Source organism: Monopterus albus, unplaced genomic scaffold (genome assembly GCF_001952655.1).
Source record: "Monopterus albus unplaced genomic scaffold, M_albus_1.0 scaffold13.1, whole genome shotgun sequence".
In the NCBI taxonomy this organism is placed as follows: Eukaryota; Metazoa; Chordata; class Actinopteri; order Synbranchiformes; family Synbranchidae; genus Monopterus; species Monopterus albus.
Genome location: NW_018127893.1, coordinates 3968209 through 3988386, shown reverse-complemented (window position 1 = coordinate 3988386; position 20178 = coordinate 3968209). Strand labels below are relative to the sequence as shown.

The 20178-nt window shown below is 40.4% G+C and overlaps 2 protein-coding genes across 3 annotated transcripts in view; both read right to left on the bottom strand.

Moving 5' to 3' along the window:
* Positions 1 to 2901: 2901 nt before the first annotated feature.
* Positions 2902 to 6015, bottom strand: ctsl.1 (cathepsin L.1). Its single transcript, XM_020590984.1, has 9 exons — positions 5908 to 6015; positions 5554 to 5658; positions 5138 to 5280; positions 4792 to 4989; positions 4515 to 4706; positions 3896 to 4061; positions 3661 to 3766; positions 3284 to 3387; positions 2902 to 3101 (listed from the first exon to the last, which is right to left on the bottom strand). The coding sequence occupies exons 2-8, from the start codon at positions 5651 to 5653 to the stop codon at positions 3288 to 3290; spliced, it is 1005 nt and encodes a 334-aa protein (XP_020446640.1). The 5' UTR covers positions 5654 to 5658; positions 5908 to 6015; the 3' UTR covers positions 2902 to 3101; positions 3284 to 3287.
* Positions 6016 to 11784: 5769 nt separating this feature from the next.
* The window catches only part of vgll2b (vestigial-like family member 2b), a 9560-nt gene continuing 1166 nt past the window's right edge, over positions 11785 to 20178 (bottom strand). The window contains exons 1-4 of one of the 2 annotated variants that reach the window (XM_020591043.1): positions 16248 to 16569; positions 15460 to 15805; positions 13252 to 13698; positions 11785 to 12778 (exon numbers count right to left, since the gene is read on the bottom strand). In XM_020591043.1, the coding sequence (XP_020446699.1) occupies positions 12735 to 12778; positions 13252 to 13698; positions 15460 to 15805; positions 16248 to 16334 (924 nt within the window). In that variant the 5' untranslated portion in view covers positions 16335 to 16569 and the 3' untranslated portion in view covers positions 11785 to 12734. Of the gene's footprint in view, positions 12779 to 13251; positions 13699 to 15459; positions 15806 to 16247; positions 16570 to 20178 lie in introns of those variants that run through there. The other variant, XM_020591044.1, reaches the window with a different exon arrangement.

The window sequence follows — 20178 nt, the reverse complement described above, 5'->3', positions numbered from 1 at the left end:
GCTGAATCAATCCATCAGGGAAACGGAGGAGTGTTTCTTCCTTTCCTGCACGTCGTTCCCCAGCCTCATTAGAAGCCATTCAGTCAATCAAGCATGAATCCCTAACACAATAACATGCAAAGTGCTTTGTCTGGGTGTAATTGGCCTTGCCAGAGCTGTTTTTCTCAAACTGTTAGCTTCACTCCCCTCTCTCAGACCTCAGCCAAGAGCCCTGTCCAAGAAATGCAGCTGGTTAGAGGCGGATGGAAAGATGAAACCAGGAGGAAAAGAAACCGGGATAAGCAAGGAAAGATTAAAAAGAGCAATGGTCTCCTCTGTGGGTTCATTTTTGAAATATATAGATAGTATAAAGTACTTAAGTCATTTTCATGTTCTGCTCCTATTCACATGTTCACCTTCTCTGCATTTTGTGAGGATGTATGTGTGCACATGTGTAAGGATTCATCAGTACTGTGTGCTGTCATCCAGAACTCCTGTCTGTCACAATCATACATTCCCCATTACATGACAAACCAGCTGACATCCCGTTTCCCCAGATGCATATTAAACCAGTGCACATGCAAGGAGCTGCACACATGCACGCACACAGAAAGGCATATTGAGAGACGGTTAACACTTCAGCACAGAAATGGAGTGCCATCTGTATCTTTAGGAGAGACTGTTTGTTTGCTAGAATGGGTGACATAGCTGACTGACACTTCCCTCCATTCCATGTGACTATATGAATGTTTGTATATACTATATGTGTGTTATGTGTGATTCCATGGAGATGTGAATCAAAGGATCAGAGTTTAAACCAGATCTTTGCATGACTCCAGCCAGGCCACAGCACCCCAAACTGCTGAGATAGCCATCAGCAGTCAAGTGCTGCCATCTAGTGATGTTAAAAAGAGTTTCTACTAACACCAAAACCGGCCCAGAAACGATAAGTGGCTTAACGTGGAAAAGGTCACATTACTGGGAAACCAAACTTAAGATGTAGAAAATCTGAACACTTTAGTGATTGAGGAATTTGAAATGTACACAGCAGGATCACTGTTGTGTGCGTTTCCTTAATCAAAGCCATGAATTCATCATCCTACCTTGCTTCCTGCGTCTTTCTCATTCCGCCTCCCTCAGATCAATAGTTTTGTTTGTTCCAGAAACACCTCTCAGTGTTTTTTACTTGTCCCTCCATGCTGGAAGCAGATTGAGCATCCTGTCCTGTGCTGTGGTTGTACTGTGAATCAAAAAAGTCAAATTAATTTGCCTAATTGGTTTCCTTGTGAAGGGTAAAACAGATTTAAATTGATTACCGGTAATGGCCTTTTGTGGAACCATACTGGCTTCTGCTGTTTGAGGAGGATTTAGCAAAACCAATTAATTTGCCTCACCTCTTGTGGGCCCTCCTTCTGTCTCCCTTTGTCTTTTTCTGGAAGCTTTTTCATCCTTTATTTTTTGCTCCCTTCAGTCTCACAAAAACGAAAAGGATGATGATGATAATGTCACAGGATAACAGTAATTCAGGCCTAATTGGCTCAATACTGTCCTTATGTCAGTGCTGATATGATGGCAGCAGTGGGTTGTTTTTTTTTTTACAGGTCTACTGTTGCTAGACTCACCTGACAAAGTAATTTGAATCTCTCTTTCAATTACTGCGCATGTTTGCGTCCACATGGCAGCTCTCTTTGCTGCTGCTGCTGCAGCTGAGAAGGGAAAAAGTAAGACGTCAAGGGCACCTTTTGTCAGACAAGCTGATTAAATCCTTAATATGCCCCCTCCCCCTCCCCTGTGCTTTGGTGTTTCTCCACCTCCCATCAAATATTAACACAACCTGACCTAATGTGACATTTAGAATGGGCAAATTACAAGCACTTAATGTGATTTCATTAATTACATTGGGGCAACTATTGTATATGATTAAAACAGATGTTACCCACCTCATGGGAAAAGGAGAGTTCTTTCTCAGATGACTTTTATGAACAAAGTCGATGTTTTTTGTTTGTTTGCCATCTGAGCTAACAAAAACTACAAAGGCAGCAGAAAAGACCGAAGAGAAGCTATTCCTTTACCATTATGGAGAACGGCCTTCCCAACACTTTAATCTTTGGCCTGAGGTTTGAAAAGTCCACCGCAGCTGTTGTTATCAGAAGCAGCAACTGTGTCTAAACATTACAGTAGACTTTTTGAACAACAAACACGCTTGTTTTTGGTGAATAATTAATGTGGAAACTAGTATAAGCCAGATAAGATACAAAGCCCCAGGATATGAATGATAAAATCTGTTGAAAACAATATGTTATGACTAAATGCTGAACTTGTCTTCTGGCAAAATGTTCCACTGACTGCAAAACTACAAGAAAGGAAGTACGTTTATAATGTTAACCCTCCCCCTTTATGCATTTTTGCACAGAGAAAGGAGCTAAAGCGACTTCATGTGCACTCATCTTCATTTCATTTCATCATCCTTTCACAGTTTATGTTGATGTTTAACTTTGATTTTTGATCTTTTATCACCTTTTACAATAATTTCCTGTATCTGCTCCAGAATCGAGCCTGTACGTTTTCATACCACAGTATCATCCTGCCGCAGCTGCTGCAAAGTTTTTCGCGATACCTGTTGTGAGCTGCATATAGGCAATAGGGAGAACTCTTTTTGGTGTTCCCTCACCAAACAACAATACATTACCAGCACTACCTGCACTATGCTAAGTGCTTTTAATCAAATAAAACAATTAGTTTTATTTGATTAGTCTTGACTGACTACTGTTTCACTTCTGTGCCATGGAAGCAACTTATTATCTAAAAAATACTGCCCTTAATATACACCACAGAAAATCAGTCCCAGTAATATAGTGGTGCCAAGACAAAGTAAAAAAAAAAAAACTCAACACATTTATTTTTTTATCTCTTTATGTAAAGCATTTTATTTCTTTACATTTATTTACAGTATTCATAAAAGAAAGTTAGTCTATTAAAGTGCCTCTGGGCACAAAGAGACTCTGTCCCATTAACTTAAAAGGAACAAAAATAAGACATTTTGTTCCATAACTCAGTTTTGTTCTAAAATTAAAGTGAATTATGTGCCATCATTCTCCTCGTCACTGAGGGAAGGCCTGGACCTGCAAATCCAATAAACATGAACAACAAGCAGTTAATGGGCAATAAACTGCAGGGTGCAAGCACACATATTTTCAAACACATCTGTTCAGTCACCCAGAAGTTTAACTTGTTTAAATAGCACTTTAAATAGGTTGTGGTCATAAAAGAAGGAACAAAGAAAGGCTGCTCGGTTTCTCCTCACCTGCTTAGACCAAGGGGTAGCTGGATGCAGTAGCAATGCCACACTGGTTGTGTTTGTTCCTGCTCATCATGATGTATCCCTTGTCTCCCCACGCTAGACCCCAGCTACAGAAACAAACAAATTACCAACAATATTCTGCTGCTGGACTTAAAACAGAGTTGTTGCCTCAGTATTAGTTATACCAGCACTTAAAGACAATGATCTGCATTCAGATAGAACAGAAATTACTTTAAGAAGTTTTTGAGTTTCATTTCATTTTAGCAGCTACAAAAAAGATGTCTGTAAAAACAGCAACTTAGCTTTTTGTCTGCACCACTGAGTGTTGGCAAGGATGAAGCACATAAATTAAAATATGAACTGCAGATTTTGGTATTTACCTGTTCTTGACCAGCCAGTAGTCCTTTCCTTCTTCAGTGCCATAACCCACAGCCAGTACACCATGGTCCAGATCTGTGCTGCTACACTCCATCTCATCATACACTCCTAGAAATGTACACAAACACGAGTGGGACAGACATGCATATAGGTTTAAAACAGAGTATTTCCCGTTTCTTCTCAAATTTGATAAGAACATTTCTCAGCAGAGTCAACACTGTGTTTAAAACTGTTCACCTGATTGATAAAGCTGGAAGGACATTGAAGAAGCATCGATGCCAACAGACACAGGTCCGATGGTGGCCACAGCCTCCTTCAGGGCATCTTCATCACCCTCTTTCACATCAACATAGCCTGTACATGTAGCACCAACTGCAGCTGGGTTGTACCGGCACTTTCCATCCTAGATGAGAGAAAGTGTTTCACAATTTATTTTTACCTTCCTGACACATTATAATACAGTAGTAGTGTGTAGGTTTACACCAGAGAGCAGTAGCACATTCTCAGAAAGTTTACTTTTGAGGTTCCAGTTTAAAATGGTGAAGTCTGAACTAGATACTGTAGGATTTGTACTGTCTATACGGGTTTAGTTGTACAATACATTGTGTCCACAAGATGGCACTATTGCACATGTCTGGCACATTTGGACATTGATGATTTTAATTTGCACACAAGACTTTAGCTGCAATAATAAAGGCCACCTTCTTATTTCTAGTAGTGTAGTCTGAGCTCTCTCCCGCTGTGCTTTGATAATGACAAATAGCTGTCTCAGACTCTTTGCTGTAGCTGCAGTTAAAAATTCATCCACAAGGAATTATGTGCAATGGTTTTATCAAACAAACTGCTTTCTTTTTACCTGAGCCTCATAAGTGTAGGACTCTTCTGTGTCAATCCCTCCGTTGTCTTTGATGTATTGGAAGGCATAGTTCATCAAGCCTCCCATGCAGCCCATGTTGCCATAGTCACCCGAGCAGTCAACCAGCTGCTGCTCGCTCAGGGACACCAGCTTCCCTGTCTTCCTGAAGTTCTGACCCTCGAGAGCGCCAGTCTGGAAGAAAGATAACTGAATTTGTAACCAGGAAAAATCTGTGTAAAATCAGCTGCATTACTAGAACAAGCAAGGTTGGACGTACGGCACTGAAGGCCCAGCAAGAGCCACACTGCTTCTGATCCTTGACTTCAGTGACGTATCCCTTGTCCCTCCAGTCAACAGTGTTTGGCAGATTGGTGCTTTCAGGCAGCCGGAGGAACGCAGAGCCACGGCGAGGCAGAGAAGCATTGAAGGATCTCAGGCATCCCTGAGAAATCAGGCGTTTGTACTCCTCGTTTTCCTAGTGTGGAGGGACAAAACGTCATTCACTATATCCTCACAAGCTAAACCAAATCATACTGATGGCATTTAATCCATACATTGAGCCAGTGGTGAAATTTGAAAACTAAGTGATGGCAGAAGTAGACACATTTGTTTTCTGTGCATACCATGTCAGCAAAGTAGGTCATGCCAAGGCGATAGGACTTGATGCCTTGATCTGCCATGATGTTGTGCACCAGCACCAGTCTGCGGTTCCTGAGCCAGATTTGCCTCCGGTGAGCTTCCTCTGATGGTGAACTGTAGAACCTTTCTGTCAATCAGAGAAGGAAATAATGAGAAAGAGAACAGAGGTAAATGATAAATTATTAATCAATTAAACCCCTTTTCCATTTCCCTTCATAAACAAAACATATGCCTTAAACTTTTAAATGATATTTACATGTGTTTAAATGAGTACACATTACTACCCTAAATTTGGGTCTTCTAAACAATATCTTTATAAACAAAAGAATAACATCTACTGGATTTGACAAACTATCACAGTAAAAAAAAAAAAAAAAAAGATCAGTTTATACTGTCTCACCAAACTTGAGTTTCCAGGCGTGGAACTCCAGGTCTTCCAGAGAAAGGCTGGCACAGCTGGCCACAGCCAGAGCAGCAGCAGCAACCAACAGCAGCTTCATCCTGTCTGATACACAAGCAACACAGGATGAGACTAAACATAGACTGAACTCTTTCGCTAAACATTTTATGTCATGAAGTTGGCTGTCACGTGCACTCTGCCACTGTTACCACCTTTATTTCCTGGTTTCTTTGAATCTCTTTCAGTTTTCTTTTAAATTCTTATCAGGTTCTTCTTTCCATCGTTGCACCTGTGCTACAGGAGGTGTGTGCTTAGCCATTTGTAAGCGTGTCTGTCTGAGCCGCAGCTACTTACCAGCTTCGATGTCGATGTGTGCAGTCAGGTTTGAGGTATAACCACTTGCAAGTGATGCAGGGGTGTGTTGTTCTTATATCTATAGCTGACTACAGTTATGACTCCCTGTATAAAGTGTCAGGTGACTGTCAGCAGCCCATAAAGCCACAACGAAAGAGAGGCAGACAATCATTCACTGAAAAAGCTTACAAAGGACTTGTTTGCATGATGACTTTCTTCTGGGAAACGTTTTTTTTAGTTCATACAAGGACACCAGCATCTTCCTATCCTGCTGACTTGTTTATGAAGGCATGATCAGTTACTCAGCAGTTTCCCAGTTAGGCACTTTAGCATCATAAAACAGAAGGAACTCAGTGTCTTTTTGTTAGTTTGATGACTTCATGTGAGAAACCACTGCTGGGATTTTGTGTCCTCTCCACTGATCTGATTCCAGTCACATATAGTGGTGGAGGTTCCTCTCTAAATAAGACAACCGAAACAAAAACAGAAAAACAATAACACGTGCTACTGTTTGCTTCAAAATCTTACTAGCTAAATTATACCACAATGGAAAATAAGACTGTACTTGACTGACTTGCTTTAGTTTCTCAGAAATGAAGGTGAGACTTTAGCTAACACCCACATACTGTAGGTTATTTACCTGAATGATTAACATTTATTTGAAATAGTTTCCCCATCTTTACTCCTTTAGAGCGCACGAGGGACTAAGGAATTTTAGAATATGTGTAATCAGAGATAGAAACAAATGTGAGCTCAAATTCACAGTCCCACAGGAATGTTGAATTTTTGACAGTTAATTGCCTCAAATGTAAAGATTTTCTTTGGAGTACATTTAATTCTGAGGATAAAGAATGAGATTGTGAAATATTGTTGGAAATCAGTAATACTTGTAAAGCTTATCATAAAAACACACACAACTGCATACAAATTTCAAATTGATTACATTTTTCTCTGCGTTAAATATAATGTCATTATGATTCATGACTGTTTCCATTTACCGATAGTCAAGAGTTCCTTCCACACACACACACATCCTGTTTTTAATATGACTGTAAAGTTTGAGTTGTTCAGCAAAGTTTCCCATCCGTCATTGTCAGGAACATGAATGTAAATATTATTTTGCAGTTACATACACAGAAGGAGAGACTGAGCAACTATGAACAAGCAGAAACATTAACAGATTTTTTTTTTTTTTTACCAGGGAATTTATTTATTTTTAATCAGTTTAAATTGATTAAACTCATTTAGAAACATGTCTAAGCTTGGTATAGCATGGTAGCGCACGGCAGTTATGTTGTAACTGCTGGTTGACTGTCTCCTTCACCCCTTTTACCTCCCTGTTTTTGTTAAATGACTTACTGTCACAAGGCTTTCATTATGAAACATAAACCCATAAAGATGCTGTGAACAGACAAAAACCTGAGAGCTAAGCTAAATGTTTAGATGTCACTGAACTCTTAAAGTTGTCTTGTGCCTCTTTGTGATCAGCTTCCTGTATACAGTTTGTGGTGTTCAGACTCATTCTTGGGTTCCTTCCTATGAGAAAAGTGCAGGCAGTTTGCCTGCTAATAACTCCTACAACTGAAAACAATAGAAACATAGACCTAGTGAGATTCTACCGCAGTTTGGCATCATTTTAAATGTTATATTCCTTTTAAAGACTGGCTCATAAAACAAACAAACAAAAAAAAACAACACAGAATTACTTACAGATTGTTTACTTAAGTAAAAGTATGAATACTACCTGTTTACTGTAAAAACGTTCAGTTACAAGTAAAAGCCCTGCACTCACAGTCAAGTACTAGAGTATCATAAAAGTAATGAAGTATCATTAGTACTCATCTGTCAGAAGAATTGTCCTTGTGATATTATTGTTATATTGATAACAGCGATGTATTAATGTGTAGCTGGTCAAACTGGAGCTGTAATTAATTTACTTTATAAACAATGTGTCCCACACTGGACGTCAGGCCCTCTCCAGAGTGTCACCTGATGAATCAGAGGGTATGTGAGCCGATTAATGGGTTGGTAAACACGGATCTATGATTACTTTTTGGACTTTTTCCCAGTTTTTTTTTATTTTTTTTATTTTATTTCATGAAATGAATACTTTAATCTTTTTCAACCGTAAAGGGTCACTTTAATGAAACCATTGGAGAAGTTAAAGAACATATCACACTATGGTAGAACTGCTAACAGTAGACATCTGAAATGTAAGGAGAGGCCCCCTAATGTGCTCTGTTTTTATGTGGTCATGTTAAAAACGTACTGGATGTATTTAAAGTAAAATCTTAATGTGAAAAGTACTATAATAATCACATCATGTCAGATAGATATAGTAAAGTAAAAAGAACAATATTTTCCTGTTGAGTAGAATAAAGTAGCAAAGTAAAATGACATATTCACTATATACTCAAAGTAAAAATACTCAAAATACTGCAGTACAATACTGAGTTTTTTTTTCGACTATTGCAGTTGACCAGTTGATGTACATGGAACTTGCTTATCACAACGAAACTAGACGATTATGTAAATGCAGTGAATGTGACCTAACTGGAAAGGTGGAAGAAATTGTGAGAAAAAGGAAGTGTGTGAAACTAAGAAGTACAACCTCACTGAGTTTGTGACGTTCCTGGTACAAGAAACCATTTACAACATTCAAGTGATTTGTGATTCAGCACAATACACAAATAAACTGCTTAAGTTCAAAGATCAAGGTTTGTGTGTGGCTTCGTGCATAGCATTGAGAAAGAGCTTCAGGTAAACCATATGTATTGAGTATATAAATACATGTACCTATGTGTGTAAGGGTTAACAATTTGTTTGATTGCAAAGTCAAACAGAAACCAAGTGCACAGAAAAAGAAGGTACTCTTGAGTTAAACTACCACTTCCACATTGTGTGCACATGTTTGGTTGCATGGCTGTTCCAACCTGCATGTGACAGTCATGATGGCAAGCCTTTGTTTACTGCTTTATGCATCCAGTAAACAGAATGACTGTCAGGTTACAAAACTTTTAGAGTAAATTTTGAAGAATTTTTGTGGAGACATTTTACCAAGAGTTATTGACACTAAATGTGGGTCAGCATAGACCTTTGTCTTACTGTAAACGGTGACACGTTCAACACCACACCTCAAAGAATCGGCCGAAGTGCTGGGTAATGTTGGGGACTAATAGCACTCATCATCTACCTGCGTACAGTACATGAGGAAAACAGAGTTTGTGTTGTAATTGTTTCACAAAACTACTTTTCATCAAAAGTAAGCCCCCAGTTGCCAGGCGGTCACATGCACTTTCATGCATTTTCAAAACCTTGCTTTCAGGACCCATTCAACAAAATGGTTACTTAGCTGAGGCAATCATGAGCAATTTGCATTGGTTTGCTGTTTTGTCAAGAACACTAACTATTAATAAAGCCAAAATAACCTCACATTACATCTGGAACTGCACGTCCTGTACTGAGTGAAAATACTGGTCAGATGTTTGTGGGTTTGATTTTAAACATTTTCATTAAAAGATTGAGGTGATGCTGTAACAATGTATTTTGTCACTGGAGAGAGTGAATGAATCTTTGGAATTTTTGAGTCAGCTAAGTGTTATCAAAATACCAGTAGAGGGCGCCATTTACTTAGGCTTAGGAAACTCTCAGGCTCAGTGGCCAGTGTGAAAGGTAGTAAGATTCTTGGCATGACCAAACTGAGAGGAATCCTACCCCTGGTAAACTTTTCTAATTTCATTACTCTACAGGTTTCCACAGCTTAGAGCCAATCACATAGTTGGCTGCTCTGTAGTGGAGGTCACACATAACACACGCTAGAATGTGACAGTGGCTGAGAATGACATACCTTAGCACATAATCTGATTATCCGATCAATAGCACAGTAATATTTGGTGCATAGCTTGGATGACTTGCCTCTTCTCTGGTTACACATTGCTAGCATTCACCACTTGCTCCCTCTTTAAAAGTGACAAAGTGTGAATACAAGTGGGAATTAAAATGGAAGGCTTTTTAAATAAGACGAGTCATACAGTGTAACCTTGATCACATCTGGCTGTGCTACTATTTCTAGGATTCACACATCTAGTTAAATATCAACACACTCTATACAATCAGTTGGCACACCTAGGTACACCTAGCTAAAACTAATACCGTTTAATACAACTGTTCTGCAGTAAATCCTCCCGTTGTGAAACTGACATTGTTCAGTTTTAATAAAAACTGAGTAGACAGTTGTTGATTCAACTGTGCTGTCATTCTAGAGCCTGTAGTTTGAGGTGCTATCGAACTATACTGTATTCTATGGACAGTGGCACAAAGTAACGAATACATTCACTCAAGCACAGTACTTAAGTACATTTTTGAGATATTTGTGCTTTACTTTTTTCTTTTTCTGGTACTTCACACTTTGACTTCAGTAAATTTTTTAAGCAAATGTTGTACTTTACTAGATTTATTTAATAACTTTGGCTACTACTGCAGTTGTTTTTCAGAATCAGATTAAATATACAAAATACTGTATAATCAACTGACTTTATTGACCCCTGGTGGATAATTCACAAAATACCCAGCAGTACTTCAAATTATAAGCATAAAAGGCGACTAGAATGAGGACTACATTTACCAGAAACAGCATTACATGATGTACACAGTAATGTCAACAACAATAATCCCATTATTTTATACGTGTGTGTGTATGTATGTATATCCGTTACTTCAATAAAAACCACCCGTTCCCTGCTTGGCCCTAACATGCATTTAATTAAAACTTTTGCTAAAGAGGATTATTTCACTAATTGTGTCTCCTTGTTCTTACAGTATATTGTTCTAAAACATTGCTTGCAAGTCAACATTACATTGCAGAAACTGCTTTCTTTTTTTTTACTGCTTATATCTTCAGGATACATTATAGCTGCTCAGGTAAAACCCACCAGGGTCAAGTAGGTCAAGTAACTATCCCAGCATTGTTTCCAGGACAACGTTTGAAATACAATTCCATTTATTTAAATGCTATGATGCAAAAAAATGGAAAATGGTTACAAATAATATGAAATATGATGTGCTGGACACAAATGAAACTTATTATCAGCTAATAATTATATACTGTACAGTTAGCACTTAATTTTACTGTTGATGATGCATTCAAATTGGAATTGATAATTTCTCATCTCAGCCAAGGAATTAAACAGTATGCAATTTATTTTACTCTATAGTATCTTTATCTGATGGACTTTCACTTGTAACTGAGTATTTTTATGCTGTGGCATTGTTACTTTCACTTAAGTAAACAATTTGAATACCTCCTCCATGATATGACGAGGTGTTTCTGTTATTTAGCTTAGCCTCCCTGGTACAAACACGGTGGACAAAACACTAGAAACACCTGTTAGTATAACACAATGCAGGCCGGCAAAATCACAAACTACATCTTCCAAAATGATCATAGAGTTGAATCAACACCTCTCTAAAACTATTTTAAGAAAACCTGAACATTATCACCTTCATGAAGGGAGTGTTTATTGCAGGACTCTGGTAGTAGACAGCCTTAATTTGTAATGTTTAATTTGTAATAAACTACCAACTGAGTGTATAGGGCCTGTAGAATCAGAAACAGTTCTAAAATCTTCAATCAAGCCTCTTTTGTCTATCAAGTGCATTCTGCCTAATACCAAGGCACAGTTCTTGAAGCCAGTATAAGTATTTATCCTCTGGAAGTATTTATTTCTCTCTGCCCAGCTACATGTACTTTACCTCCAATATTATTACTTACATCAAACAAACTAAACATACAGGAGATGTGACAATTTACCATAAAAATATTTATTGACTTCACCATCTTTTGGGCACAAAAATGAGAAATGACACAAAACACAGCCCAAAAATATTTAGAAAGTCCAAATTCAAACATCTAAAAATGACACAGAAATAAAGAACTGAAATGAAACATCGTCAGATTGAAAGAACACACTAGTTTAGTTTGTTCAGTGCAAACTATTTCTTAACGCAACCAATTTTTGATATGTTTTTGAGAAACTATCTTTATTCTCCACATAAGATTCCTTGACAGATGACTGAGAATCTCCATTTCACATCTTTAAACAACTAAACCAAAACATTTTCAGAACACGGGCCTAACCAAACATTTTATAAATACACATAAACACCAATAAATAGAAACACTTTATTTCAGAGAGCAAAATTACAGTATATAATAACAACCAAAAAAGGCATCATGACCATCACAAAGCATAAACCTCCATAACTGCTACTACTGTTTAGCACTGCATGTTGCATTTGTGAAATCCAGATAAACAGAAGATGGCAACCACTGTACCAACAAAAAGCATGAGACAGAGATAAACAAGGATGTTGGAGGAAAGCCCTGCTCGCTGTGATTCATCCCTCCATCCCTCCATCCATCCCTCTATCTCTGTCCTCTGCAAAAGTCCAATGTGAACCTGTCTTTCTCAGTCCAAACAGGTCACTGTAGCTCACACTTTGCCAAGGTCTGTGCTGCACCGGCAGCAACAGGAGAAGGAGTGGAGGAGAGGTGAAAAAGAGAGAGCAACAGCACAGATTATGGGCAGTGACACTCTCTCCATCTTTCTTTCCCTCCCCACCTCTGCTTTATCTCCATGGTGCACACACGTCAACCTGGAGCAAGGCTGTATACTGGCAGGGGAGGCCAGGAACAGAGAGAAAGGGGGTGGATAGATGAGGATGAAGTGTGTGTGGGGGGGATAAAGGGACACACTGCTTCAATAGCAGAGCAGGTCCAGGGACTAATTGGATCTGGTAATAGCTGGTCAATGTGACTAAAGGGCTCGTTAGAACCAGTACAGCTCCTTGCCTTTCTTATGCTGCTGGAGGCCTGAGAAAAAAGGACAAGGAAACAATGAGAAGGTCAACAGCAAACAAGAGAACACAGGTTGTCATGGAGCCTACTTTTGCCAAACATCCTGTTCTAGAGGGCTTCTGTGATGATTATGTATTGTGCCCATGTGTGTGTCAGCATGTGTGGGACTGGGGCCTGGCCTATTCAACATTACAAGTGTATGCATCTGTGCTTGTGTTACCTGCAGAGGTTATTACAATGGTTGAAAATTGGTGCGTATATATGTGCAAGGTTGTGTGAATTGTTGCTATAACATTTTTTCTGTGTTTGATTAAATAGTACCAATACTCATAATTCAGAATGCACAGGGTGATGTGTTATAGCAAATAATAGGGGAAGACAGTCTAAACTGTACACTGCAGAATTTCAAGCATGATCTCACTATGTGTATCATGTACAAGTACAGTATAGAAATTGTTTGCAAAACCCTGGCATATTTGAGTGGGTACCTGCATCCATGTTGAGTGCCAGAGTCTGGCTGACGTCTCCTGGGGGAATCAGGCTGGGCCAGGAGGCAGTGGGTTCCAGTTTGCTCACATCATAGTGGCTTGGCAAGGTAGGGAGATGAGGTGGCCTCACTGTAGGCATCAGCAGGGGCCCGTAGTGGGGCTCCAAGGCTGATGGTGAATACAGTTCATGGAGAGGCCTTGGGGGCCCATAGGCCTGGGCCTGGGGGTATCCCCAGCTCTCTGGAGGATGAGGATGGGAGTGAGGATGAGTATGTGGGTGAGGATGAGGATGTGGATGAGGCAGGCCTGGGTGTAGCCCTGACGCGTATGGGTCCATTGAATAGGAGGGTGTTCCCGTTTCACAGCGGGAGCGACTTTGAGGTGAAGAGTAGTTACTGTCCCAGAAGGATGGGGGGAAGTTTCGTCGGCTGCTGGGTGAAGGGGTTTCTAATGGAGGAGGGCAGGAGAGAATGGGAAGGAGGACAGATAAGGCCAAGTCACAAGCTGTTGCACAACTGTGCAGTGAATCACTTGATTTATAGAGACAAATGGAAAGGCTGGACCTGTGCAAGCGGAGCAACTCGTGCTAAAGCATAGCTGTCACTCACATGACTGCTACACCCTCAGTCCAGATATCTTCCTCATTGGATCATACTGTCATACAGCTCTAACCCCAACAAGACACACAAATAAACACAACGGTGTTCTAGCAGACAGAGAGAGAGAGAAAGGTAGAAAGAGAGGTGTCCCTATATCCTAGAATTCTATATAAGGCAGATGCTCTAACCTGGAGGGCGTTCAAAGCTCATAGAGAGTTAAATCACTTGCTGTGGTGACATCTCTCACTCTTATGTTGGCCCAGTACTTCTGAAAGTCTCAAGCATACTCACGCAAACACACATGCAGCTCTGGCCCTGTGCTTTCACCCACACTGCACCTCTTTTCAGCCTCCTACACCCCCACCTGTTGTTTTCTCTATTCCCCACCCCCTCCTCACCCTTGACAGAATGTCAGCAAGCCATTATATGTTTTTAGCTGTATATTTTTATATTTAGATGTTCGTCTGAAAAAAGACACCATGTGGCACCCTGAGAGCTAGTCTTTCCCTCTGCCCCATCACACAGACCACAGAATATATAAATCTGACTGGCAGGCGGGCAACTGACTGAGCAGCCATTGTGGGACAAGAGCTGGAGCGAGTCAGAATGGCAGCCGCGGAAACGTTTGAAGGGGATACGCCAGCGAGGCTGTGCGCTTACGGCCATGTATAAACATAGCATCTGTTGTGAGGCAGGAAGTGTTGGTGCCAAAATGAAGATGCCCGACTGAACTAGGAAAGAGACTACCAGTGACAGCAGAGAGAGGGAGAGAGTGGAGGCTATAGGCCCTACATGGATATTCAAGGGATATCTGCTGGCTGCTGGTAAAAAGGGACTTACTGTAGGTTTCTTCAGAGAAGTTGGAAACTACAAACAGTTTTTACTTTGCATTTTGGTGCATCCACAATAAAGCTAAAACAAATAATATAAACATTCAATGATACTGCTAATTTTAAGCTTTTGTCATTATTGTTTTTTGCTAATAAGATAATTCACAAAAGCTTTATAGTATCTCACAATTAATCCCGGCAATGTTTGTCAAGACCATGTGATGCCTAAACATCAAGTCCAAACGTCTTGCTCCTTCTTGCTTTCCTTTAAATCTTTACCCTCACTAGAGTCAAAGAAGTTCCCTTTGCCAACAGCTCCTGACCTTCATGACCTCTGACCCCTGCACTCTGATCTCTGCAGAGACAACAGATCCAACAAGTGGCCCTTATGTCCAGTCACCTGATCACATCGCCTGTCTTAAGCTCTGCTGTGTTCTGTCAATCAAAAAGCCCTAGAGAAGTGCACATGATGTCGTGCAGAATTGTGGCACCTGTGCTCTCAGAAATAAATGGAAGTTATCAAACTTCAGGGATGCAGTGGAACAGAAAACTCACCCAGCTCTTTTCAGACTTAAATTTGGTGTAAACATGATAGTATGTCAGTTTAACTGGTACAGTAATATTCAGACTGGGTCCCTGATTATTTTCATGAGACAAATGACTGATTTTGTAAAATATGTTAGTGTTTGTTTTTTATGTTCACACACATTACTCACAGAAGGACAGTTGTGCACTGCTATTTGTGTAAATAGTCCTTATATCTAGACTATGCAGTATACCTGTGCTCTGTTGGTCTGGCGCCTGTCGTTTCCCTTCCCCAACCATGTAAGAGCTGAGGGCCCTGGAGAAGTGCTCGTCCACCACACTGCTGATGTCTCCCTGGTAGTAGGTGAAGAGGACACAGCGGGAAGTCAGGTACTCTGCCTCAGGGGCCTCCTGCTTCTCCTTGGGGCCCTCCTCTGGCCTTGAAGCTGCAGGTGTGTAGGAGGAAGAGGAGGAGCTCGATGAAGATGAAGAGGAAGTTGATCCTCCAGTGCCTGGGCCCCCAGACATCCCTTTGAGACCCCTGGGAGTGTCCATAAAATCCGGGCAGTGAGGAGAAGTGCTGCTCAGACCTGTAGGAGCCTGTCGGGGGTGGGGGGTCAGAAAGAGGGTTAAGACAGGTGTTGTAGAGGACAGTTCTTGAGCTGACTATGACACATTTTCACCGAATGTTTTTCTTTGTGTGTGGCAGCACTGGCATGTATTGACGTGCGCGCTAGAGTGCATGCGTTAAGATATATATATATGTGTGTATATTTGGTGAATAGCGACTTTTGTGCTTGGTAAAAAGTACTGCAAACCTAGATTATCGTAAACAACTAATTAATTAATGCAAACGAATATTTATTATACAAACATAAATTACTTTTTAACCATATTTCCGTGAGTTTTTTTTTTTTTTTGCTTTTGCTTGCAAACTGCACAAATTAGCTGGTTGACAGTCATTCCTCACCTTAACGACCACCATCTCTCCGCTAACATTAATAATAATAAGTATCGCGGTAAACGTTTGCTCAGTCCCTACCTGTATGCTATTAATAAAAGCAGGAGCGGTCGGTGCGTACGGTGCGTAATGTCCATAGGCTGGGTACATAACATCCAAACAGCTCATGGTAAGTGAGCGATGTCTTCAAAGTTGTGCGGAAACCGACCTTGTTGAGGGAGCGAGCGACAACATTCCGTTTTTGCCAAAGTGAAACGAGATCGCTGTTCGTTGATCAATGTGTAAAAGCCCGTGCAAATTCTGACATAGTCACTGCAGAAAGAGCGCACCTCTCCGCTCGCCGAATGCGCCACAACAGCTGCGGTAGCAAAATGTGTTGAGGTTTATGGTGCAGGCACGAGGGTGTCCTGTCCTGTACATCTCTGTGTCAACCCCTCCCATGTTTACTAGCCTTCCACCCCCCACATCACCACCACCAACACTCCCACTACCACCACTACACAAATGACACAGATTGCAGACAAACAAATGAATTATTTTCTTTGATATTTAAATGATTTGGCTAACAGCTAAAAAAAAAAAAAAATGCCAGCAAATGATAGCCATCAAAGGTGGGAGTAAGTCATGTCATATTCTGAGATTGCACTTTTCCATTCAAATGCAGTAGGCCTATAGAACATAAGCACAAGTGTTCTCCGACAAACCGGCAGCAGCCTGTGACTAATTATGGCTCCACAACATCATAATCATGGTGTAAAATAAAGGTTAACTCGAATGTCATCCAGTTACTAAAATAGATTTGGATGAAGTCACTGAGCAAAGACCAGCTACACAACAATGAGCACATGTGATTCAGTGACTTTATATTTCTTTCCATGTCCTGTGGACACTCGAAAAGTTTGTGCTCAGTCCAAGCTTAAAACAGCCATCGGTTGCCAAGTAAATCTTGAAGTCATCTGAAGCATTTAGTGTGTTTCCCAGAATGACACATAGGTGTCAGCTACAGGTTGCATACACTGGTCGTACTAACACAGCGGAGAAGGAAAGTCCACACAAATCTATGACAAATTATCAGCAGCCAGCAGTGTAAACAAAATTATATTCTTTCTCTCTCTCTGTCTCACACACACAAACACACCCAGTGACAATCACAAACATTACGACGGCAAAGGCGTCATCATGCATCCATGTACAAATAAACTAAAACAGCATTCTGAAAACAGTAAACATTAAAGACAAGTTGGACACTTTCTCCATAAAGTGTCATCCGTTTTTCTTGCTTTACGGGTTTATAGGCGACTGGTGTTTGGGCATGCCAGTCTTTTTGACAGGCACTTCAGAATGCCTGGGAGAATAGTGTGGAAAATTTGCAGAATTCCATGGACGAGTGTCAGATGAGGTGGAATGTCTCTGATGTATGCTAGTGGACGAGCTCCTCAGGAAGTTACATCGTCCCTGCGTCCCTGCTGCGTTCTCTAGATGGAGAACATGACCAGCATCTCACTATGCATACATCACACATAGTATGAATAGTGGCAGGATATTGGCTTGCTAATGAAGCAAACATGCTTGTAAATTGCTATGGATAAAGCTGACATGCAGCATGTTTGTTCTCACTGTCTAGTCTAGTCTTGCATCACAATTTTGATAAGCTTATTTTACAGCATATCACTGCAGTATAATAGCATAAGTTGTACAGCACTGTATTGCATATAGCTGCAACAGAACATCAATAGTGTCAGTATCTAAAACAAACTAATGAATAAATTGACTTTGCAGATTCACTTTTTTAAACAACATAGTCATTATTGAAACACTAGTCCTACTTAGTCCATTATGCTCACAGCATTAGGTAGGATATCTGTATATATGCAGAGTAATGCAGGATAGTATTGGAGTCAGGGAGAAAGGGAGTGATGCAATGCTAGAAAGGTCACAGTTACACCAGCGTGATCAACAGCTGCAACTGATGGAAGGGGAAAGACGCCACTATTAGTATTACTAGCCATGGCTAGATCTCTTTCTGTCTGTCTCTTTCTGTCTCTTCCTCCCACTTGTCTTCCCTTGTGATACATAAAGATTTTCTTTATTTACTCACCCTGTCTTCCCCTGGAAAAGCCAGCCCCTACTGTGTTTGCGTGCGTGAATGTGTATATATAACACTTAGAATGGGTGCACACATTTGCACTGCAACACTTGTCATCAAGTGACCAAACTAGGAAGAGGAAAGAGACAACCAGCCTGCAGAAACATGGCAGTGATCCCAAAGTCCAAAACTCACTTAGTCTTTACATCTGTCTTTCTAAGCCATACTGAATTGTGCATGTTAAAGTCTTTGCATGTAAAGAATGGTATGTACAAAAATCTACAGCTGCTCCTCATGTGTGTGTGTGTGTACTTGTATGGTCAGCAGTGTAAGGACCAGTTTGAATTTTATACCATGGGAGCGAGGTTTAGGTTAGAGGCAAGGAAAGGGCTGGGGTTAGGTATTTAATGATGGTTAAGGTTAGGGTACGTCTCCAGGAAATGAATGTAAGTCAGTGTAATGTCCCCTGAAGTAATGGAAACATAATGTGTGTGTGTGTGTGTGTGTGAATATAGGTGTATGTGTGTCAACATTTACATATATATGCTGAAAATAAATACAGGTTACATCACTTCTTGTGACCCTGCAGCACAGCTAGGCCCTGCCCTCTTACAAGAGGTCTGATCAGGCAAAGGCTGTCATTGGCTGAGATGTTACAGGACCGGGGTAGTAATGGCAACCTGGTTTTATTTAGACCACTATTCACATTGCAGTACCACCATTAATAGTTTAGCATCTATGCTAGAAATACCTAAGTACATTAAAGTAACAACACATGCAATTTTATCAGCCCTTCAAATGACCATTAAAGTAGAACTGGTCATAATGTAAAAAGCAAAAGAAGAATCAAATTATGTAAATGAAAATCAGAATGATGTGATCAGTGAACTGGTGGTGGGCTTTAAAGTGTGGCTTGTTGAGATATGAACCCCAAACCATATAAGCTGCCTCCTGAAACAACAAAACCATTATTAAGGTCTGAGTCTGGCTTGGTCCCAAAGGGGTCAGACTATAGGATTCCACTGTTGTTTATATGCCTCAATGACTATGAATGTCTGTGTGTGTGTGTATATGTCCAAGACAGAGATGTACAGCTGTTCCACACAAACTCTCACCTGTTCAAAATCATCACTAAGTGTCATCCGAAACACACACACACACAAAGGGCCACATATGAACAGGTCTGGTTCATTCCTACTTCTACACAAATGTTGGTGATAAATCCTCTGTGATAGAATGTGCAACTGCGCAAGCTATTTTGTTCCTGAAACAGCTTCTTTATTGTCTACACAGAACATCAGGACTCCAGGTGTTCAGAGGCTCAGATCTAGAAGTCACTGAATATAAATACAGAATTTTAAGGATCATAGTCATTTTAGCTAGTTCATTAGAAAAGATATACTTTTCACAGTTCTACTAATTATTTTCCACAGCATACCTAGGCCATAGTTTTTACACTGATTAATGCATTTTTACTACCTATTTGGAAGTCATACATTTTTGTTTATGGCAGGAAAGTTTTACAACTATCTTGCAGGGGCATGAAACATGACTGAGGAAACTTTGTTGATGTAACAGTTTTAATGTTGTGGGGCAGTGGTGGCCAAAAGTTTAGAGAAGTGAGCTTGTAAGGTTGCCAGTTCAATACTGGGAGGGGCAGGATTAAATCCAGGTAGGACACGTTACAAAGCAGCACTTGCATCGCTCTCATTAACACAACTGTGGTGCCCTCGATCAAGGCCCGTAACCCCAACTGCTCCAGTGGAGCTTTTCAGTGGCCACAGGTCAGTCTGTGGCTGTACTGTGTAACTGAGTGAACACTGAGTGGGCCAACCCCAAAGCTAAAGCCTTGATTGTACAGAAGTATATGTATTTTATTGTGATAGAATTATTGTGATCCAACTGAAATGTTGCCATTTCTTTTTC

Excerpts from the sequence above, each read along its gene's own strand:
- ctsl.1 (XM_020590984.1), bottom strand. The coding sequence starts at position 5,653 with ATGAAGCTGCTGTTGGTTGCTGCTGCTGCTCTGGCTGTGGCCAGCTGT. Across the intron at positions 4,707-4,791 it reads CTTGCTGGGCCTTCAGTGCC|ACTGGCGCTCTCGAGGGTCA; the intron begins GTACGTCCAACC and ends TCTTTCTTCCAG. Across the intron at positions 3,767-3,895 it reads CTTCCAGCTTTATCAATCAG|GAGTGTATGATGAGATGGAG; the intron begins GTGAACAGTTTT and ends GTACATTTCTAG.